Below are 15994 nucleotides of genomic sequence, written 5' to 3' on the forward strand. Positions count from 1 at the left end.
TGTTGTAGAGATTGGTTTCTAGACAGAATACATTTGCGTGTGTTGTGTTTCTTGGTTGAGGAAGTGGCAATTAAAGGAAATAATACACAAAAAGTGCACACTGCAAATTTAATATCCAAAAGGCTACCAAAATATGAATTTTCTTTAAACAAGATACACGTTTCATTTGGTCTTCCACAGAGCTCCAAACAAAAAACACTTTACTGCCATGAGAGGAAGGTTTCTGTTGAGTGTTGCCCCCTCTAGTGGTCAGTTGTTAACATTACAACTGCACAAGAAAAGTGCTTCAACTGTGTTCTCCTGAACATATTAGACATGCTTAACACCTCAAGATGGTAAGTTTATACTTGCAACATTTGAGTAGGACTATTTTATATAAAAATCATAATTACATACACCTTACTGTATTTCCATACCTGTGAGGGTTTCTGCAGAGCTCCCAATAATCAAACCAAACATTTACATCAGACATTAGTCGTTTTTGTAACAGGACATTAGAATAATGGGTATAACGACAATCAGATAAAACTGAAAATATGTCTTACACTTCTTTAAAACAAACTGAAAGCTGTTACTTTGGTGCCATGGCACTACAATTGGTGTCCTCCTTTAATGGAGGTTTAGACGACAACTGTACTGCATTTTGTCAAATAACAAAAAAAAATAAATAAAAGGAAAAACATGGCTCATTACTCAAATTTCTTTCAAAGCAGCAACATGTAAACATCACATCTGAATAGGCAACTCCTTTTCAAATCACTACCGTTTTCCAGTACATACAAAAATACATTTGATATCTAGCTCTGGTTATCTGCATGGGTGCATCATGACCATAAATTGAGGTGAGTGTTAGAGGGGCACTATATGGAGGCCTCTGTGGTTGTGTTGGGGCTTTGGACGGGGGCTGGACTGGATGGGCAGGAGCTCTCTGGACTCCCAGGGGTCCGCAGGGTAGTTTTCCGCTTCCCGTTCCGCACTGTAAGCTCCTCTTTGGGTTTGAATGTCAAGGGCACAAAGCCGTCTGCGTCTGCCACAAGTACAATCCACAATGGCCCTGTAAAAAAAACCCCCAAAAAACAGAAGATGGTTGGCTCAGCATAATCTTCTACACATCTGAGCTCCATTTAATTATCCAATAAATTAAGCTTCAAAGAGATCCAATGTAAGCTTCTAATATAATGCATACACTGTGGTCTCTAAATCATACTGTATCTGTTGAAGTAATTAAAAAAAAAAAAAAAAAAAGAGTTAAAAGTGCACAGTCAGAAAGTCAGTGACACTCAGTTGGCGGTGATTCTCAGTTTAGGACTGCCTTTGCTATAACAACAAAACACTATCCATGTTAAACGGCAATAAGCTGCTTTTGTTTAAAACCCTGTAAGCTGACCTAGGCTTTTAATCATTTCCAATTATAGCTTACGCACGTTAAGAGAAGAACAATGCTAGAACGTGTTGTTTTAAGATTGTACTATTGTATAAAATATGTATAATTCTGAGTGGGTAATTTGGAGGTTTAGAAAATTTTAAAAAAAGAGTAACTGCTAAGAGTCGGTGACATCTGGGTGACCTCACAGGGGAAAGCCCATCACACAAGCCTGCTGAAAATACTCATCGGGGAAGACCTTCTTAAGAGGCCTACAAGGAGTTTCCTTGAAGTGATATTAATGTATTAACCCTGTACACTCCCTGTCACAACATGCTTAATCTTGCAGGCAACGCAACATAGACGATTTTAAGAGGACAGCTCGGATACTGATTAATAGTTGAGACCAGGCTATTCTGGGCTCTAAACTGACTTAACTGACAGCAGTTAAGTCTTGAATGTGATGCAGAGTATGTCATTTACTCTCAAAAAGTAACAATATGGCATAAACGTAATAGGCTCCACACATACCGTACATCATTTCCACAATGGTTAAATTGAAGAGGTCTTGGAGGGCTCGCAGACACAACTTCCCTTCACACAGCAGCACTGGCCTCCGCTCATCAATGAACACATTTTCTGATAACTGCTTCTGCATTTGCACAAAGTAAAGAGAAGTGAGACAATTGCAATCAGGACTAAATCAGAGTGAAACTGAATGCCATTATACTCAAATAATCAGTATCTTAATCTGATATCTGTTGATTAAACACATTATACTTGGGTTTCTGTGTTTGTACCACATTAACAGGTATTACAGCAGTCTTATCCTGAGAGTGAAAATTGCAGCTGATTGAGTTGTTTAAGCCCTTTGAGTAAAATCCGCTGATGACAAGCAAAGGGAATCTCCTCCTCATCAGCTAGGGTTATTATACCTACACAGTCTGTTATATATAAAGTAGCAATCTTTTATCTACAGGGGAAATGTAGAGAACCACTGTACCTGACATGTGACGTTGACATAAGGGGGTTCACAGGCATTGGGGTAGACAGTCAGGGCTTTCTTGCCATTTTGGGTATAATCTCTGATTTCTGTCAGGCACTGCTGTACATCTGCAAAGCGTGTAAAAAGCCTTTCCATGTTGTGAACAAGCTGCTCCAGCCCGTGCTCCTTGGCATTGCTGGGTGTCTTTTCATGCATAGGCAGCGTGGGCTCTGTGTGAAGCTTGTCCGACTGCTCGAAGCGAGGAGAACTGCACCGGCTGGAGTCTCTGCTGACCTGGCCGGCCACCGCCAGGCTGGCCATACGGTTGACATGGTCCATATCGAAATTCTCAACGGTGATGGAGGAGGCACTGGACGGGGCTCTGTCTGATGCTCGGTCAGTGAAGTCCACAGAGCTGGCGGCGGGGCTGGGCTCGGTGCTCCTCACCTCCTCCACCAGCCTGCGTCTGTTCCCTGGTGAACGAACTACTCCCCCTCCAGGCAACACCAAGTCCTTTATGACCGGACGCTCCCTGTCATCCTTAGATAGGTGCTCCGAGTGCCTCCTAATCCCTGCGCAGAAATTAGAAGCAGACTCAGGGTTGTGAACAGTGGGGGATGGTGTGATAGGAGTCTCTCCATCGTACATCAACTCTTTGGCTATAAGACGAAGTATATATTTATCTGTGTTGGAAGATGGGAGGAAGGCAGGGTCATTGGACTTCTGCTTGCCCACCATCAACAGCAGCATCTTGTCACTGAGAAAGCAGACCCCTTTGGGCCTCTCGTTCGTCTGCAGAGAGATCTGCTGGATGTTCGGCATGGCTGAAGCTGTGATGCAGTACACGAGCACCATGTTGCACGTGTTAGAAGCCACTGCAACGGTGGAACCACGTGCATCGAACGCCACAATGTCAGGGACCAAAACCCCAGGGATGCTGACTTTGCGGGTGGTAGTGACTTTACGATCGTAGGTGACCAGGATGAGGTGTGAGGAGTCCTGGCCCGAACCTGTCACAGTGTCTCTGCGACGTAGGTGAATAAGCGGGCTGGGGTCTGAGCGACGGTGCCTCGCCAGGAGGTGGGTGAGGTCTAGAGGGCCTGAGCTAGAGATGAGGGACCTATCTGACTCAAACGATCTTCTTCTAGAGTCATGAAGGGTGTCTTCATCTGACATGACCACATGCGAGCCCTGGCCTTGCAGGGACTCTGCCTCTGTCGGCATGTCGAAGGCTATGCCTGCATTTAACCCGCAGATTTTATCTAGAGGCAGCTCTGTAGCCACAGCTACTTGAGCCTCCCCCGTGGCCTCGATGGCACAGATGTAACCTCCTACATCAAAGATGGGACAGAAGGAGCAGGCCACCAGGCTCTTCTGGATGTCATTCCAGATGTAGGAGTGAAGAGCGCTGCCTATAGCTACCACCAGGCGTGTGCCATCCTTAGTCCAGCAAGCACAGTGGATGATTCCGCTACCTTTGATGTCTGCTTTGACTCTCCTGTTGTCCACTCTGACAGAAAACAGCACAGAAGTGTCCCTCTTAGTCAGTACAGCCAGCATGTCCAGTTTAGGATGCCAAACGCAGCCTTGGGAGAGCAAGGGGAAAGGCTCGCTCATCTCACAGGTCTGAGTGCACAGCAGCTTGTTCTGCTCAAGAGCGCTGAGCTGCAGTTGCCAGACGGTAACATGTTTCTTGTGCTGAACAGCCAGCAAGGCAGGGGAGTCAGAGCAGCACAGCGGGCCCCAGAAGAGCCCGAATACATGCTCAAACTGCCCGATAACATTGGTGTCCCCAAATTTCACCTCGCCATTCATGAAGTAGAAAGATGTCAGGCAGACCTGCTTGCCGTCCGTCCATGCTATCCCGTGCAGAGGATGGATGGCTTGGTGTAGAGTGTTGAGTCCTGTCCGAAGCAGCTTTGCCTTACCAAGATCCATCCTGGCAGGTATGAGGAAACTTGTGCAAAGAGAAAAAGAAATATGACTCAAAAAGTTAACATTGATGACAGAGACCTGTATCTGATCTGAACGGGTCTTGCAGAAGAGTGGCTATTGCTACCTATGCAGATTAAGAATAGGAAAAGCCTCTCTTGTGTCTCCTTCCAAGTACATGCCTTAATCCCCCCTCCCTGAGCTGAGGCAGTGGTGACGAGCACTTATAGCTGCTTACCTGAATGACCTTAACAACACACAGGTCCTGTTGGTCCTCAGGGCATTAACTTACTACTGAGTGGGAGTGTCTCACCCCTGCATTCATTCTAGTGGATCTGGTGACACTGTCCTAATCACTGTGGGGGAAATATGTCGTCCCCTCATCAAACAGAGTGGTATACAGTATAACCTAGAAGAGGTTAAACAGGACCTGCTGATGTGGATGTATATTACACGTGTGACTGAAATTAGAAAGTTTTAAACATAACGTTAACGCTAGCAGCCATAATGAGACACCTAAGTTCCCAATGCAAACTCAGTAGAAATCATGACATGCCTTTAGTTTACACGAACTTATCCTTTAAAAGTAGCAAGCTAATAATTAGCGCCAAAAAACACACAATAAATCTAAGCATACCTTATTAAACCTCAAACATCCCTGTTAAACACTGAGAATGGATTTTCCAACCATTAATTCACGTTTAGCCGGTTAAAATGTGCCTCCAACGTTCATGTCTACCTGATCCGGAAGCAAAACTTTCTGAAAATGTAAGTGCATTGTGGGATATGTAGTTAGATTATAAACATCTTGGTTTTGTTGCTACTTTGCCCGCTCGAGGGCGCTGCGTGTGCGTTAACATCAAATCCTTGGTAAGTGAAATGAACTAAAATAAGAACGTATTTAATATGATGAAGAATATTATAACCAAAGAGTATAAATTAAACCGGAATAAACAATAGCTGATGTCTTCACTTTCCAGTTAGCGGTGTGGCACGGGCTATTTAATTAGCTGGAAAAAGCTGAAGACGACGTACGTGAGGTAGTTGTGGATCTCGACGCTGTCGCGGTCCAAACAGGAAAATATCTTTGCTTCGACGGTTGGCCAGAGCTACGGGTCGGTAGTGGTCGGTGAATGCATGGTTTCCCCCGATATAGCCCGACTCGTAACCGCAAAACGGGTAACATTGGCTGTCCAAGGCTGTATGTTCCAGGGCTAATCTTCGAAGTCGCACAACCATGGGCGTAGAAGTCGAAACAATATCCCCCGGTGATGGTAAGTTCATTAATTCGCTTGTATATGCTTTAATGCGGGGGTGGTGGTGTTGGTGGTGGTGGTGGTGGGGCTCCCTTGTTCCCTTGAAAGCCGACCAAAAACTGTTGAAATGTTAGCATAATTTCTACAATACACACACTTAAGATGTGTGTGTGTGGTAAAGATTATTAACTTGTTAGGTAGGTAGCAACCAAAAACATGCATTCGGGGATATAATAAGGGGGGGTCTGTCTGCAAAGCCAGAAATAATTTCAACACAGTATATTCTTACTGTGTTATTTATTCATCATCTTTCTAGAGCACACCATACTTGCTGTTAAATGACTCTACCAAGGTTAATCTGCATTGGGAATTTACTCATAATGTAACTGAGATTTGACAGTAAATTACAGTAAGTTAGATAACACTAAAAAGCACCTAAAGTCTTGTTTCATTCTGTGAAATGCACTAATATGAAATGTGAAATATATGTATAATCTATACTACTAAAATGAGGATGAGACTAACAGTATATCTGACTTCATTATGTCTGCAGGCAAAAGGAGGGTATGATATTCATGCCAGAAACACAACACTTCACCCGCCCTAACCCAGCTGTTGTTATTAAGTGTAACATATATAAAAAAAACATATAATAACACATTTTCTTTCTTTTTTTTTCCTCAACAGGAAGAACATTTCCAAAGAAGGGTCAGACATGTGTTGTTCATTACATAGGTAACTGTCTTCTTTCTTTGCTTTTGGCAATCATGAGACCAGATGTCTTTCCTGTCTAGATGTAGTGAAAGGAAATATCTCCCCGCGCGCATGTGTGTGTGTGTGTGTGTGTATGCGTATGTGTTTGTCAATATCTGTTGCATAGCACGGCTCAGTTTGCAGCCTATACAGTAGACACACAGTCTAGGAAACACGTATGCACCTGTGTGTCGCTTACGGGTTTCAAAGATGGAGCGGAGCTGCTGCCACACCCAGAGAATATTAATTTGATTTTGTTTTAAAGGAGAACTTAGCTTCTAATGGTATTTGAGAGGCTGCACCACACACATACTTAGTTTATTTTTATTTTTATTTTTATTTCTGTGGCATGCCAAACATTTTGGCCCATCCCACTTGGGATTATAAGATACCACTGTTTTACAAAAACATACATCTTCTAGAATTGTGTATTCAAAGCATGTGGAAAAAAGGAGAAAAAATAAACAAATACAAAATAAAAAAACAAAACAAAAATCCTAAATGAACTGTTCACGTAGAGCTTTTTTTTCCTTTTCGCCTAGGCTTTCTCCAGATAACTGGCTAATTTATATGTTTCATACATGATCAGCCAACTCAGTCTTTGTGCATCATCCATATTTACAAAATCAATATCTATTTTTATCTTACTAAATAAAGCATTGCATGGTTCACAATGAAAAGGACAGTAGGAAGCACAACGGAGCTCATTTTCTATATCAGTTGGACGGCATATTGAACAAATCTGCTCGTCTTTTTCTAGATTAACATACCGTCCAGTTTCATCAGTCAGAGGTAAAATACTAGATCTCAGCTGGGCCTTTTAAACAAATGATACACAACATAATTCTCCATACCATATTCAGTTTTTATCATCGTAATAATACGCAGTTTTGCTTTAGTCCACATATCGTCAGCTCACTGCCCTTTTGTTCTGGGCAGTACTCCGGTGCACACATATGCTTTCTTTTTCCTGCCTGTCTCTTGTCAGATCGCCCGATGATTTTGAGGTGGGGCAGTAAGATGCTGAGACATTTGGGAAATAAATTTGGGTTATTCTGTGCCCCGGGGTCGGCAGTCCAGACAACTAGGTCAGACAGAAAGTAAACAAAACCTAGTTCACATGTCATCAGTTTGTCTGAGAATCACAAGGTTTATTACATGGTTACAAATGCATTTCACGCTCCGTTGTATCAGTAAACAGGTGTGATTCAAGCGTGTGAGTAATGTAGAATTTATTGTGCAATTTATTGTGTGCGTGCGTGTATTAGCGTAGGAATTTAGCACCAAGCAACAGCCAAATGCTGGTAAAATATGAAAGTCTCTGGTAGATTTCAGACACTAAATAATGATTTACTATTGAATGAATTTGAACATTTATCTGTCAGTAGCTGGTAGATGTTCACATTTAAAAAAAAAAAAAAAAGTTAATTTCCCACCCTGGTCTACAGCCAGTTCCTTCTTGTTCCTGCCGCTGGGAGTTTCATCTCTTATCGTTCAAATTGGGTTCACATGATTGTCTTAATCTGTGACTGAATTGATTGTTTGGCTTCACTGACTTGCTTATAATATTTGCTTTCATGAAAGAACTGCAGCTCTGTTTGACTTAGCGTGAGTGATTATAGGCAGACAGACACCAGCCAACTCTGGATAACAAATGTTGTGTTGTGTTCAACTTTTTTTTTTTTTGGGACTGTGGAAAAAGTAATCAGATTTCCCCTCCAGGCCTGATCCTCACAGAGATCAGCCACTGCAGTAACAAATTATGCAATAATTGGAAATGATACATCTGAGCACGTGAAGCCGGTCTTTTGAGATAGCTACGTCGCCATCCTGCCCAGTGAGGGTTTGATAGTTAATTGCCTGGTGGTCCTATTTTCCTCTAGCTACCATTATTTCTTTTGTAATGAGCCCTAATATCCATCAGCACCTCACCCCATTCTAGGATATTTATATTGGATACACTCCTTGTTTTCCTGCCTTTATTTCCTTTGCTCCATGGTAACTATCACATCATTAACTGCTGCTTTCTGTTATCACAACCCCAGAATGGAACAAATTGACTGCAGTGTCCTGTGTACGAGTATCTGTTAACACCAGGATGTCCTAGAGCCTGGGAATGGCCTCTGTGGTTGATCAGAGCGAGCTCAGTACTCTTATTGCAGACAGAGTTCTCTTTCAAAATGTTTCATCAAAGTCCTTCCCATCTCTCTTTTCCTCTCTGACTCACAGGATTTACCCATAAGCTCCTGGTATTTTGGCAGCGGTGGCACGCAAAAAACAGAGTTAAGCTGAAGCAAGGACCTTGCCCACAGAACACAATATGCGCTATAAATATGTTATTGTATCAGCAGGGGAAATGTGTTTGTAGCAGGGTAGATAGAAAACATGCAGCGGTATTTATGAGCGGTGCTGCACACCGTGGGAAAATAGGACCTCGGTGGTGAACACGAGCCACGAGATTAGGGGAAGAATGTGGTTATCAAAGAAGAAATTAGAGGATTTGTTCTGTAATTAGTCATACTAGATAAAGTATGCGCCTCACAGTAACGCATGTTTGCACCTGTAGCGCTCTTAAGTTTGTGTAGTTAGTTAGTTGCCCGGCAATTTGTATGAAAGCTGAACTAACAAAGACCTCAGATTGCATATTTACTCTTCAGGCTAGTGCACTGTAGTAAAGGCAGACAGTGTTTTATTTAAAAGCTCAAAGACAAGATTACTTCGAGATCTTATATAGAGATAGGTCCGGTAATAGAGGTTAGCTGTAGATTTGGGACATAAGCCTGTCCAAGTCATCCAGCTGGCTGCTGGCACAGAATCCCAGACTGCACCCTTCTTCAGTATTAGTTTTCCAGATAGCAGAGTGAAGATAAGAGTAAAGAGAGAATCATTTTCTAGAGCGTAATGGGATTTGAAGCCACTCTGTTTCCAGCATTTAACATTAGGCAGACTCACTCCCACAGTAAGTCTCTCTCTCTCTCTCAAACACACACACACACACACACATACACACACATACACGCACTCATTGCAATGCCTTTTTGGTCTTCACTTTCACCTCTGGGATTCTAACCATGCAGACACACACACACACACACACACACATGCCAGAGCACACAGACACTCGCTCACATGTGTGTGTGTGTATGTGTATGTGTGTGTGTGTGTGTGTGTGCGTGAGTGACCCTCTTTTGACTCTGGTGAGAGTTGTGGTTTCCCAAATTAGGATGCCACGAGGCAGAGCTCTGGCTTCATGTAACTGGCAGGACAAAATAATTAGAAAAGCTGCTCGCTCTTTCACGCACATTCTTGTTTCTGACATGCCTGACTGGCAGCGTGTTGGAAGAGCAGGAGCTCTATCAGCGGTGCATCTCCGAGCAGTGTCGCACAGACGGTGTGGGTCAATCTGGCCTGAGATGTGTTATTATTTTGCTGTCTTGATTATTTTTCACCGGCCTTGCTGTGCTTACTTTCACATCCTGTTACAGACTGGCCGCTGAACAGCTTCAAAAGCACAAGGCAACTTTTTTTTGCTGATCAATTAATCGTTTTTCAATCAAAAACTCAAAGCACGGTTCCATCCTTAGCAGATGGAGTTTGCTAAGACGAGGGAAGGCTGTGAGATGCATTTCAAAACTCTGGAAAAAGATAGTATGTCAGCCTTGAGTAATTTAGGCTTAACCTTTGGTGCAGGGAATTTGTGATAGGCATTTTTAAAAACGATTTTCTGACATTAAGATGAATTGATTAGTTGTAGCCCTAGTAAATTGCCTCATTCAGGGACAGATCGTGGATTTGAAGAGATGTCAGGGGGTTTAAGGGGTTTTTTCTTGCCCTATTCGTGAGCCGGTCTGAGCCAGCAACCCTGCAATCACATACTCCGTGTGTCAGGCTTTCACCAGAGGAAGGAAATGGAAGCAGATCTCATATCAGTCAATATGAAGAAAACGACTAGCAGCACGCTGGTTTCCATGATTGACAGTTATGAAACTCGGCTATGATGATAAACAGCACCTCCAGTGACAAGACGCATGAGCTTCGGAAGCAACAGGCTCACTGGATGCGTTGTCACGCCTAAATGTGGACGTCATTCCTTACCATGTTTGAGCTCCAGACTTCACCATGAAACGTGCTGAAGTTGAAACCTAATGGCACTTGGTGTGTGGCACAGAAATAGATACTGTAGAGTGAAACACGGGGTTGTATGTCAGGAGATGCCAAAGTGGCCTTCCAAGGGGATAATGTTGTGATTGAATGCTGTGGGAAGTGTTCAGTCCCTACATCTTAAGAGCTGGAGAAAGCAAGAATAGAGTTGACACGCGGCTTTTAATCCTAAATCAGTTTGAGCTTTTGGTATCTGTTGCTGAAATATGGCTCCCAGGTGCCCTGGTTTTTCATGTACATGTTATCCACAACCTGAGTACGGATATAAATTTGTCGAAGAGCGTCACGTCATTATCATCATCACACCAAAAGAACAGCACGTAATGGAATATTGAGTCGTCTGTGTGTTTGACACAGCTGAAGAAAAGATGGGACAGGACTATGAGAGAAATACGACAGTGGCTACATGGCACATAAATAATTACCAAGCGAATCCCGGTGGACCCAGGATCTCACCTACTCCCCGTTTGTTGCACTCTATATATTAGTGAAGCATGAGCAAGATTTTATTCTTTCCATTGAGCAGCTGTGAACCGCGGTAACACATACAAGTTTGTCATAGACAGATAGCTTTACACGCATCCCATTTCATCCGCACTTGGGCCGAGGGGGTTGTTGTGCTGGCAGCCATCCTAGACGAGGGCGAGACAGGATACAGTAAACGGAGTAAAAATATCCCCACCCCTCTGCACTACAGCTTTTTTTTTTTTTGCAGATCCAGCCAAAGCACCACCAAGTAAAAGCTTCAAATGAGGAGAGAATCTAGGAGCCAGCGTCAGGAAGGGACGGGTCTAGCTTTCTTTTTTCAGACCCCACCCATGCTTATCCAGAGAGTGATAACAGAGAAGTGATACTAGCAGGGTTCAGGACTAGTTTTGGATGGTTTTTGCTTTCCTGCAAGACACAGTCCACATTTAGCCTAGCTGTCTTTATGTAGAAAAAACTGAAGACAGCATACATTATATTGTCTTACCTTGCATTGTAGACTGTGCAATGTTTATTTCATGCAGTCAGTCAGTGAAATATTGGAATCCATCTCTCTCTTTATAGGACATTGCTGTTTTTTTCCACAGGAAACACGTAGCAGGTGGCGTTTTTTTTCCTTCTCCAAACTGGTTTTGGAAATTTTCCAGTGTGAATCACAGTCCCTGTTGCTTGACAGTCCCTCCAGCCAACCACTAGGAGTTATTAGTGCAACGCCCAAGATATGATCCCTCACTGGCTTCCCACTCATGAACATTACCCATCGATATTTCCTTGCAATTTGCAGCTACTGCTGCCAGAAAACTGAACCCACTTTTCTGCAGTTGATGCAAGAAAACTTTTCCCCTCTCCGCTACCCGGATGCCCTGTAGCAGGTGGTATTCGCCTTGGTGTGTGCACTTGATGACTCCACGGTTGGACCGAGCCCAGACCACTGATATCTGGGCTACAGTGATTCTTGGAAATGAAGGTCCTACTAAGTTTAGGGGAGAATGAAATGGGAGAAGCAGTACAGTACCAGTATTCATCTGACTAGATGAGCCCGACACCATTAGTAAACTTTAGTTAACACACAACTTTAAATGCCAAGTATTCACACTTGCTGTATTACGACAGAGAAAAGATAAATCAAAGGACTATTACAGAGCAACCTCCAAAATACCAGTGGATGTTGTGGAATATTTTTGAGTTTCACTTCCTGCAAGACTGTGAACTAGCGTTAAAAAGGTGAATCATTAATACTGGGGGTGGGGGATATGGATTAATTATATGATAGAGGTACTATATTATGAGTATTAGTACATTTTCCTTTTATAGATAAAATAACCAGAATGGAATATCTGCTCTTGGCTAGTGCAGACAAATCAAGGTATTTAATCAGATTAATTCATAAAATCCTTGGAACAGTGCCCACAGTGGACTAACACAATCAGATTCATTCATTAATTTCCCACAATAAATTGCCAGTCACTGAATTCCCTCAAGCGAAAGTGACAAAGGGAAGTTGTGATGGGAAAACACAGCACATAACTCGCTTTTCACCTTCACAGTTAGATGTGCTTGGGTTTTGTTTACTATGATGGTGATGATGATTCTCTGAGTCTTCTTTCTTGTCGTAAGATCTGGGTTAAGAACCATGTAAAATGAGAGATGTCGAGATATGATAAGAAACGTATATGCTGTTTACTGTGTTTGTATGTGTTATTGTGTAGACTGCTGTATAAAACCTAGACCAAACAGAGAGGCTGTAGCTCTCAGCCTGAGGCGTATTATGTTACAGGTTGAAGCCCACTTGCGAATGATTTGAATAAATAACACAGAAAGACGTTCTTTTTTTCTGAGTCTCTTATTTAATAGGAAATTGCCACTACAGAAGTCAAGGAGGGCATGTTAAAATCACTGATGAAGTGGGGCCAGCGTCTCTATGCCTTTGGTGTTTATCCCCAATGTTATTATCATGCCTGAATGGTCGGTCAGTGTTCTGAAGGAGAACAGTCCTGCACTGCACCGCCTTTTGTTATCCTTTTCTCCCTGTGGTCTAGATACTGGCAAGCAATGGCCTAGTTAACTTTAAAAATAATCCACCAAACCAGGCCAATGCTTCCTGATTCACATTCCCTTTGTTCATTTGGATAATTGAAACAGACCCAAGATCCTGATAAGAAACCCCAGCAGAATAACTCCTCCAATCGGATCCAATGTTTCCTCCTTCCTTTTAATCTTAAAATGCCTCACTTCAAAACATTAGACCTGAAGGAAGGGCACACATTGATATGGCAATGCAGGGTTTAGGTTAGGTACATTACAAATACAAGCAACGGTAACTATACAAAAGTTAAAAAACAGCCATAAAAATATGCCATTTGTCTCTGGCAGGTATGTTGCAGAATGGGAAAAAGTTTGACTCCTCTCGAGACAGGAACAAGCCCTTCAAGTTCAAGATCGGACGAATGGAGGTCATTAAAGGTTGGGAAGAAGGAGTAGCACAGGTAAGAGGAAGACAGTCCTTCTTTGACCCTTTTGCCTCGTTGCATCAAATAACTTCTATTGTTTTTAATTCATCCCGTGTTGCCTCAGCTGGTAGTTTGTTTATTTAAGTGTAGGGCTGGGTATTTTTTAAAAAATGATGATACCAGTACCAATACCCGCACCCTTAAAGTGATACCGATACCAATAGAGTACTTTATTTGATACCTTTTTTTCCTACTTCATTCGACAGGCGTGTAGTATAAACCATACTTTCGAACGTTTTGGTGCCAACTGCCAACTCTTTCAAATGCACTGCGCTCAACCTCACCATCGCAGACTATATGGGTTGTAGCTGCTGTGGTGGTGGGCCAATCACACATCGCATTAAACCGAAGAACGCTTGCGGTGATTGGCTGCGAGCAAAACCATACAAATGGACATTTTTTTCTAGATCTGGCTACAAAAAGGATTGAATGCTACCTGGTACTGCATTATTTCGGTTGATACCCTGTTTAAAGGGATCATATCAACCAGTTAGGTACTATTGTCAAGTCGTATTGTCGTGTAATAGTACAGTAAAAAGGATATATTGTTTTGAACAGCTTGTATTAGAATTCTTGGTTGGTATTTTAAAGTCACACTCCACTCAAAACACTTTTTACACCACCCTTGAAGCCTACATGAGCTAAGTGTTTGGTAGTCAAACAAGGTTTTGGTCGGAGTGTCACTGTAATGTAAGAAGCTATCAGACTTACATGACCCTTTTCACGATGTCAGTGTTTGTTTATCATCTTGTCATCTCTGTTTGAATGTTCTGATGACAAAAATGCAGCAAAATTTCAACTTGTAACTGTAAATGCAATTCTGTATGAAGGTTTTTCTGAACTCACCAGAATCGCCGCCAAAACAATCTGCACTTGAAATTGCATTGACATTAAATGATTTTACGGTTAAGATGACTAAATAAAGACACTGTTTACTATTATATAGTAAGACATCTCAATGAACAGAAACCAATTGCTGCCTCAAAAACAGGAAATCATGCTATGATGTAATTTGCAAGTTGTAAAATGAAAACACCCACACAGTTGATTTCAATTAGTAATTAGCACAATCAGTCTTCTACTCAGCTTGATCTTTGGTGGTGCCACACAGGGACTTTTATGAGGTCACCTAAAAACAACAATTGGCTTTTTTCATGGAAGATATGTTGACATGTCACAGAAGGAAAAAAAGTACAGGTGTAAATAAAAAAATGAATGATGGCTGAATTTCATTTAGCTGCTTCGGATTTCAGGGACCTGTTATTGTGCATGTCGGCTCACTGTCACTGTTATGGCTTACTGGGACACTTGAATAGAATAAGATGTCAGTCAAACACGTCCTGAACATGCCTGCACAGTCTTGACAAGATGTCTTGAGTGATCAGCCAAAATAAGTAAAAAAACCAACCCTATGCGGGTGTACCTTTGTTGAATAGGGGCTTGTGTGAGAAACACCTCATCAACATACTCATTTTTGTTTTTCTTTTTCTCCTGTGCTTTCAGATGAGCCTGGGCCAGAGGGCTAAAATCACCTGCACACCAGATATGGCTTATGGAGCGACAGGCCACCCCGGGGTCATCCCCCCGAACGCCACACTTATATTTGATGTGGAACTGCTCAAGCTGGAGTGATGCCTGCAGTGAAATACAAAGGTTAAAGGTTAAAGAGGCTGCGTTCGCCATAACCTGTTTCCACAGGGAGACCATACCCGGCTGCCGCCTCCCACCATGCACCTGCTCTTCTTCTCTTTGATTTCTACAGTCTTCTTCAGTTCAATATTTAAACGTATCTACTGCTGCTTTGTTGCCATCTTGTAATAATAGATACTGCAAGACAATTTTTCACATCATGCGAGACTCTTTCCACATGCACTACATTTTGGTTTCTGTTTGTTAGTCAGTTTACTGAAACGCTTTTTTTGTTTAATTTCAATTAAAGTTGTAAATTTTGTTGAAACCGAGAAGAAATCAGTCATCTGATGAAAAAGCCGTACTACATTGCAATCAAAAAAAATATATACTGCCTTACAGTTTCAGCAACAGAGGAAGGGTACATGTTGAAAGTACAATACTTCTGCTCTGTATCTTAACTGGGCATTATACCACTGTCTGCATTGCCACTTTGAGAAAGGTTTGTCCTGCTGAATGCTCTGAATGATGTTGCTATGTTTAGTATATTTTATATCCCTCATAAACATTTACTGCAAGTGTACCCGATCCAATCAACCCAATCCAATACTGTACAGATACTCTGTAAGAGCCATTGCTACTATGACCGTTTATTGACCAACTCTTGAATAAAAATGGCATGTACTGTGTTGAGAAAAATGTGTCCTGTGTTTAATTTGTTGTTGAGTGATACAAGGGTTAATGCTAAATTGAGGTCTGCTTGATGGGGGGCGCTTGTGCTGCAACATCGCCTCCCAATGGCGCATTTTATACAAATGCACACCAATTTAATGAACTGTGGCTGAGTCTAAATTACTCATATTACTAATAACGGAAATTGTATTATAAGCAGTGACCGTAAGCTTATGTATCCATCCTA

General features: G+C 42.2%; 2 protein-coding genes across 6 annotated transcripts; one reads left to right on the plus strand and one right to left on the minus strand.

Annotated features, from left to right (window-relative positions):
• Window positions 1–94: 94 nt before the first annotated feature.
• Window positions 95–5401, minus strand: LOC122999702 (WD repeat and coiled coil containing). Of its 5 annotated transcripts, none has more exons than XM_044376853.1 (5): window positions 5316–5400; window positions 4519–4636; window positions 2367–4305; window positions 1895–2015; window positions 95–1054 (listed from the first exon to the last, which is right to left on the minus strand). In XM_044376853.1, exons 3-5 carry the CDS (start codon window positions 4284–4286, stop codon window positions 861–863), a joined length of 2235 nt encoding a protein of 744 aa, XP_044232788.1. In that variant the 5' UTR covers window positions 4287–4305; window positions 4519–4636; window positions 5316–5400; the 3' UTR covers window positions 95–860. The 5 variants fall into 5 exon arrangements, with proteins under 5 accessions (XP_044232788.1, XP_044232786.1, XP_044232787.1 ...); XM_044376851.1 differs by lacking the exon at window positions 5316–5400 and adding an exon at window positions 4918–5044; XM_044376852.1 differs by lacking the exon at window positions 5316–5400 and adding an exon at window positions 4918–5044 and having other exon boundaries at window positions 4519–4689.
• fkbp1b (FKBP prolyl isomerase 1B) lies at window positions 5378–15774 on the plus strand. The gene is made up of 4 exons (XM_044376856.1): window positions 5378–5554; window positions 6224–6271; window positions 13310–13422; window positions 14950–15774. The coding sequence occupies exons 1-4, from the start codon at window positions 5518–5520 to the stop codon at window positions 15076–15078; spliced, it is 327 nt and encodes a 108-aa protein (XP_044232791.1). The 5' UTR covers window positions 5378–5517; the 3' UTR covers window positions 15079–15774.
• The last annotated feature ends 220 nt before the right edge of the window (window positions 15775–15994 follow it).

Source organism: Thunnus albacares, chromosome 16 (assembly GCF_914725855.1).
Source record: "Thunnus albacares chromosome 16, fThuAlb1.1, whole genome shotgun sequence".
In the NCBI taxonomy this organism is placed as follows: Eukaryota; Metazoa; Chordata; class Actinopteri; order Scombriformes; family Scombridae; genus Thunnus; species Thunnus albacares.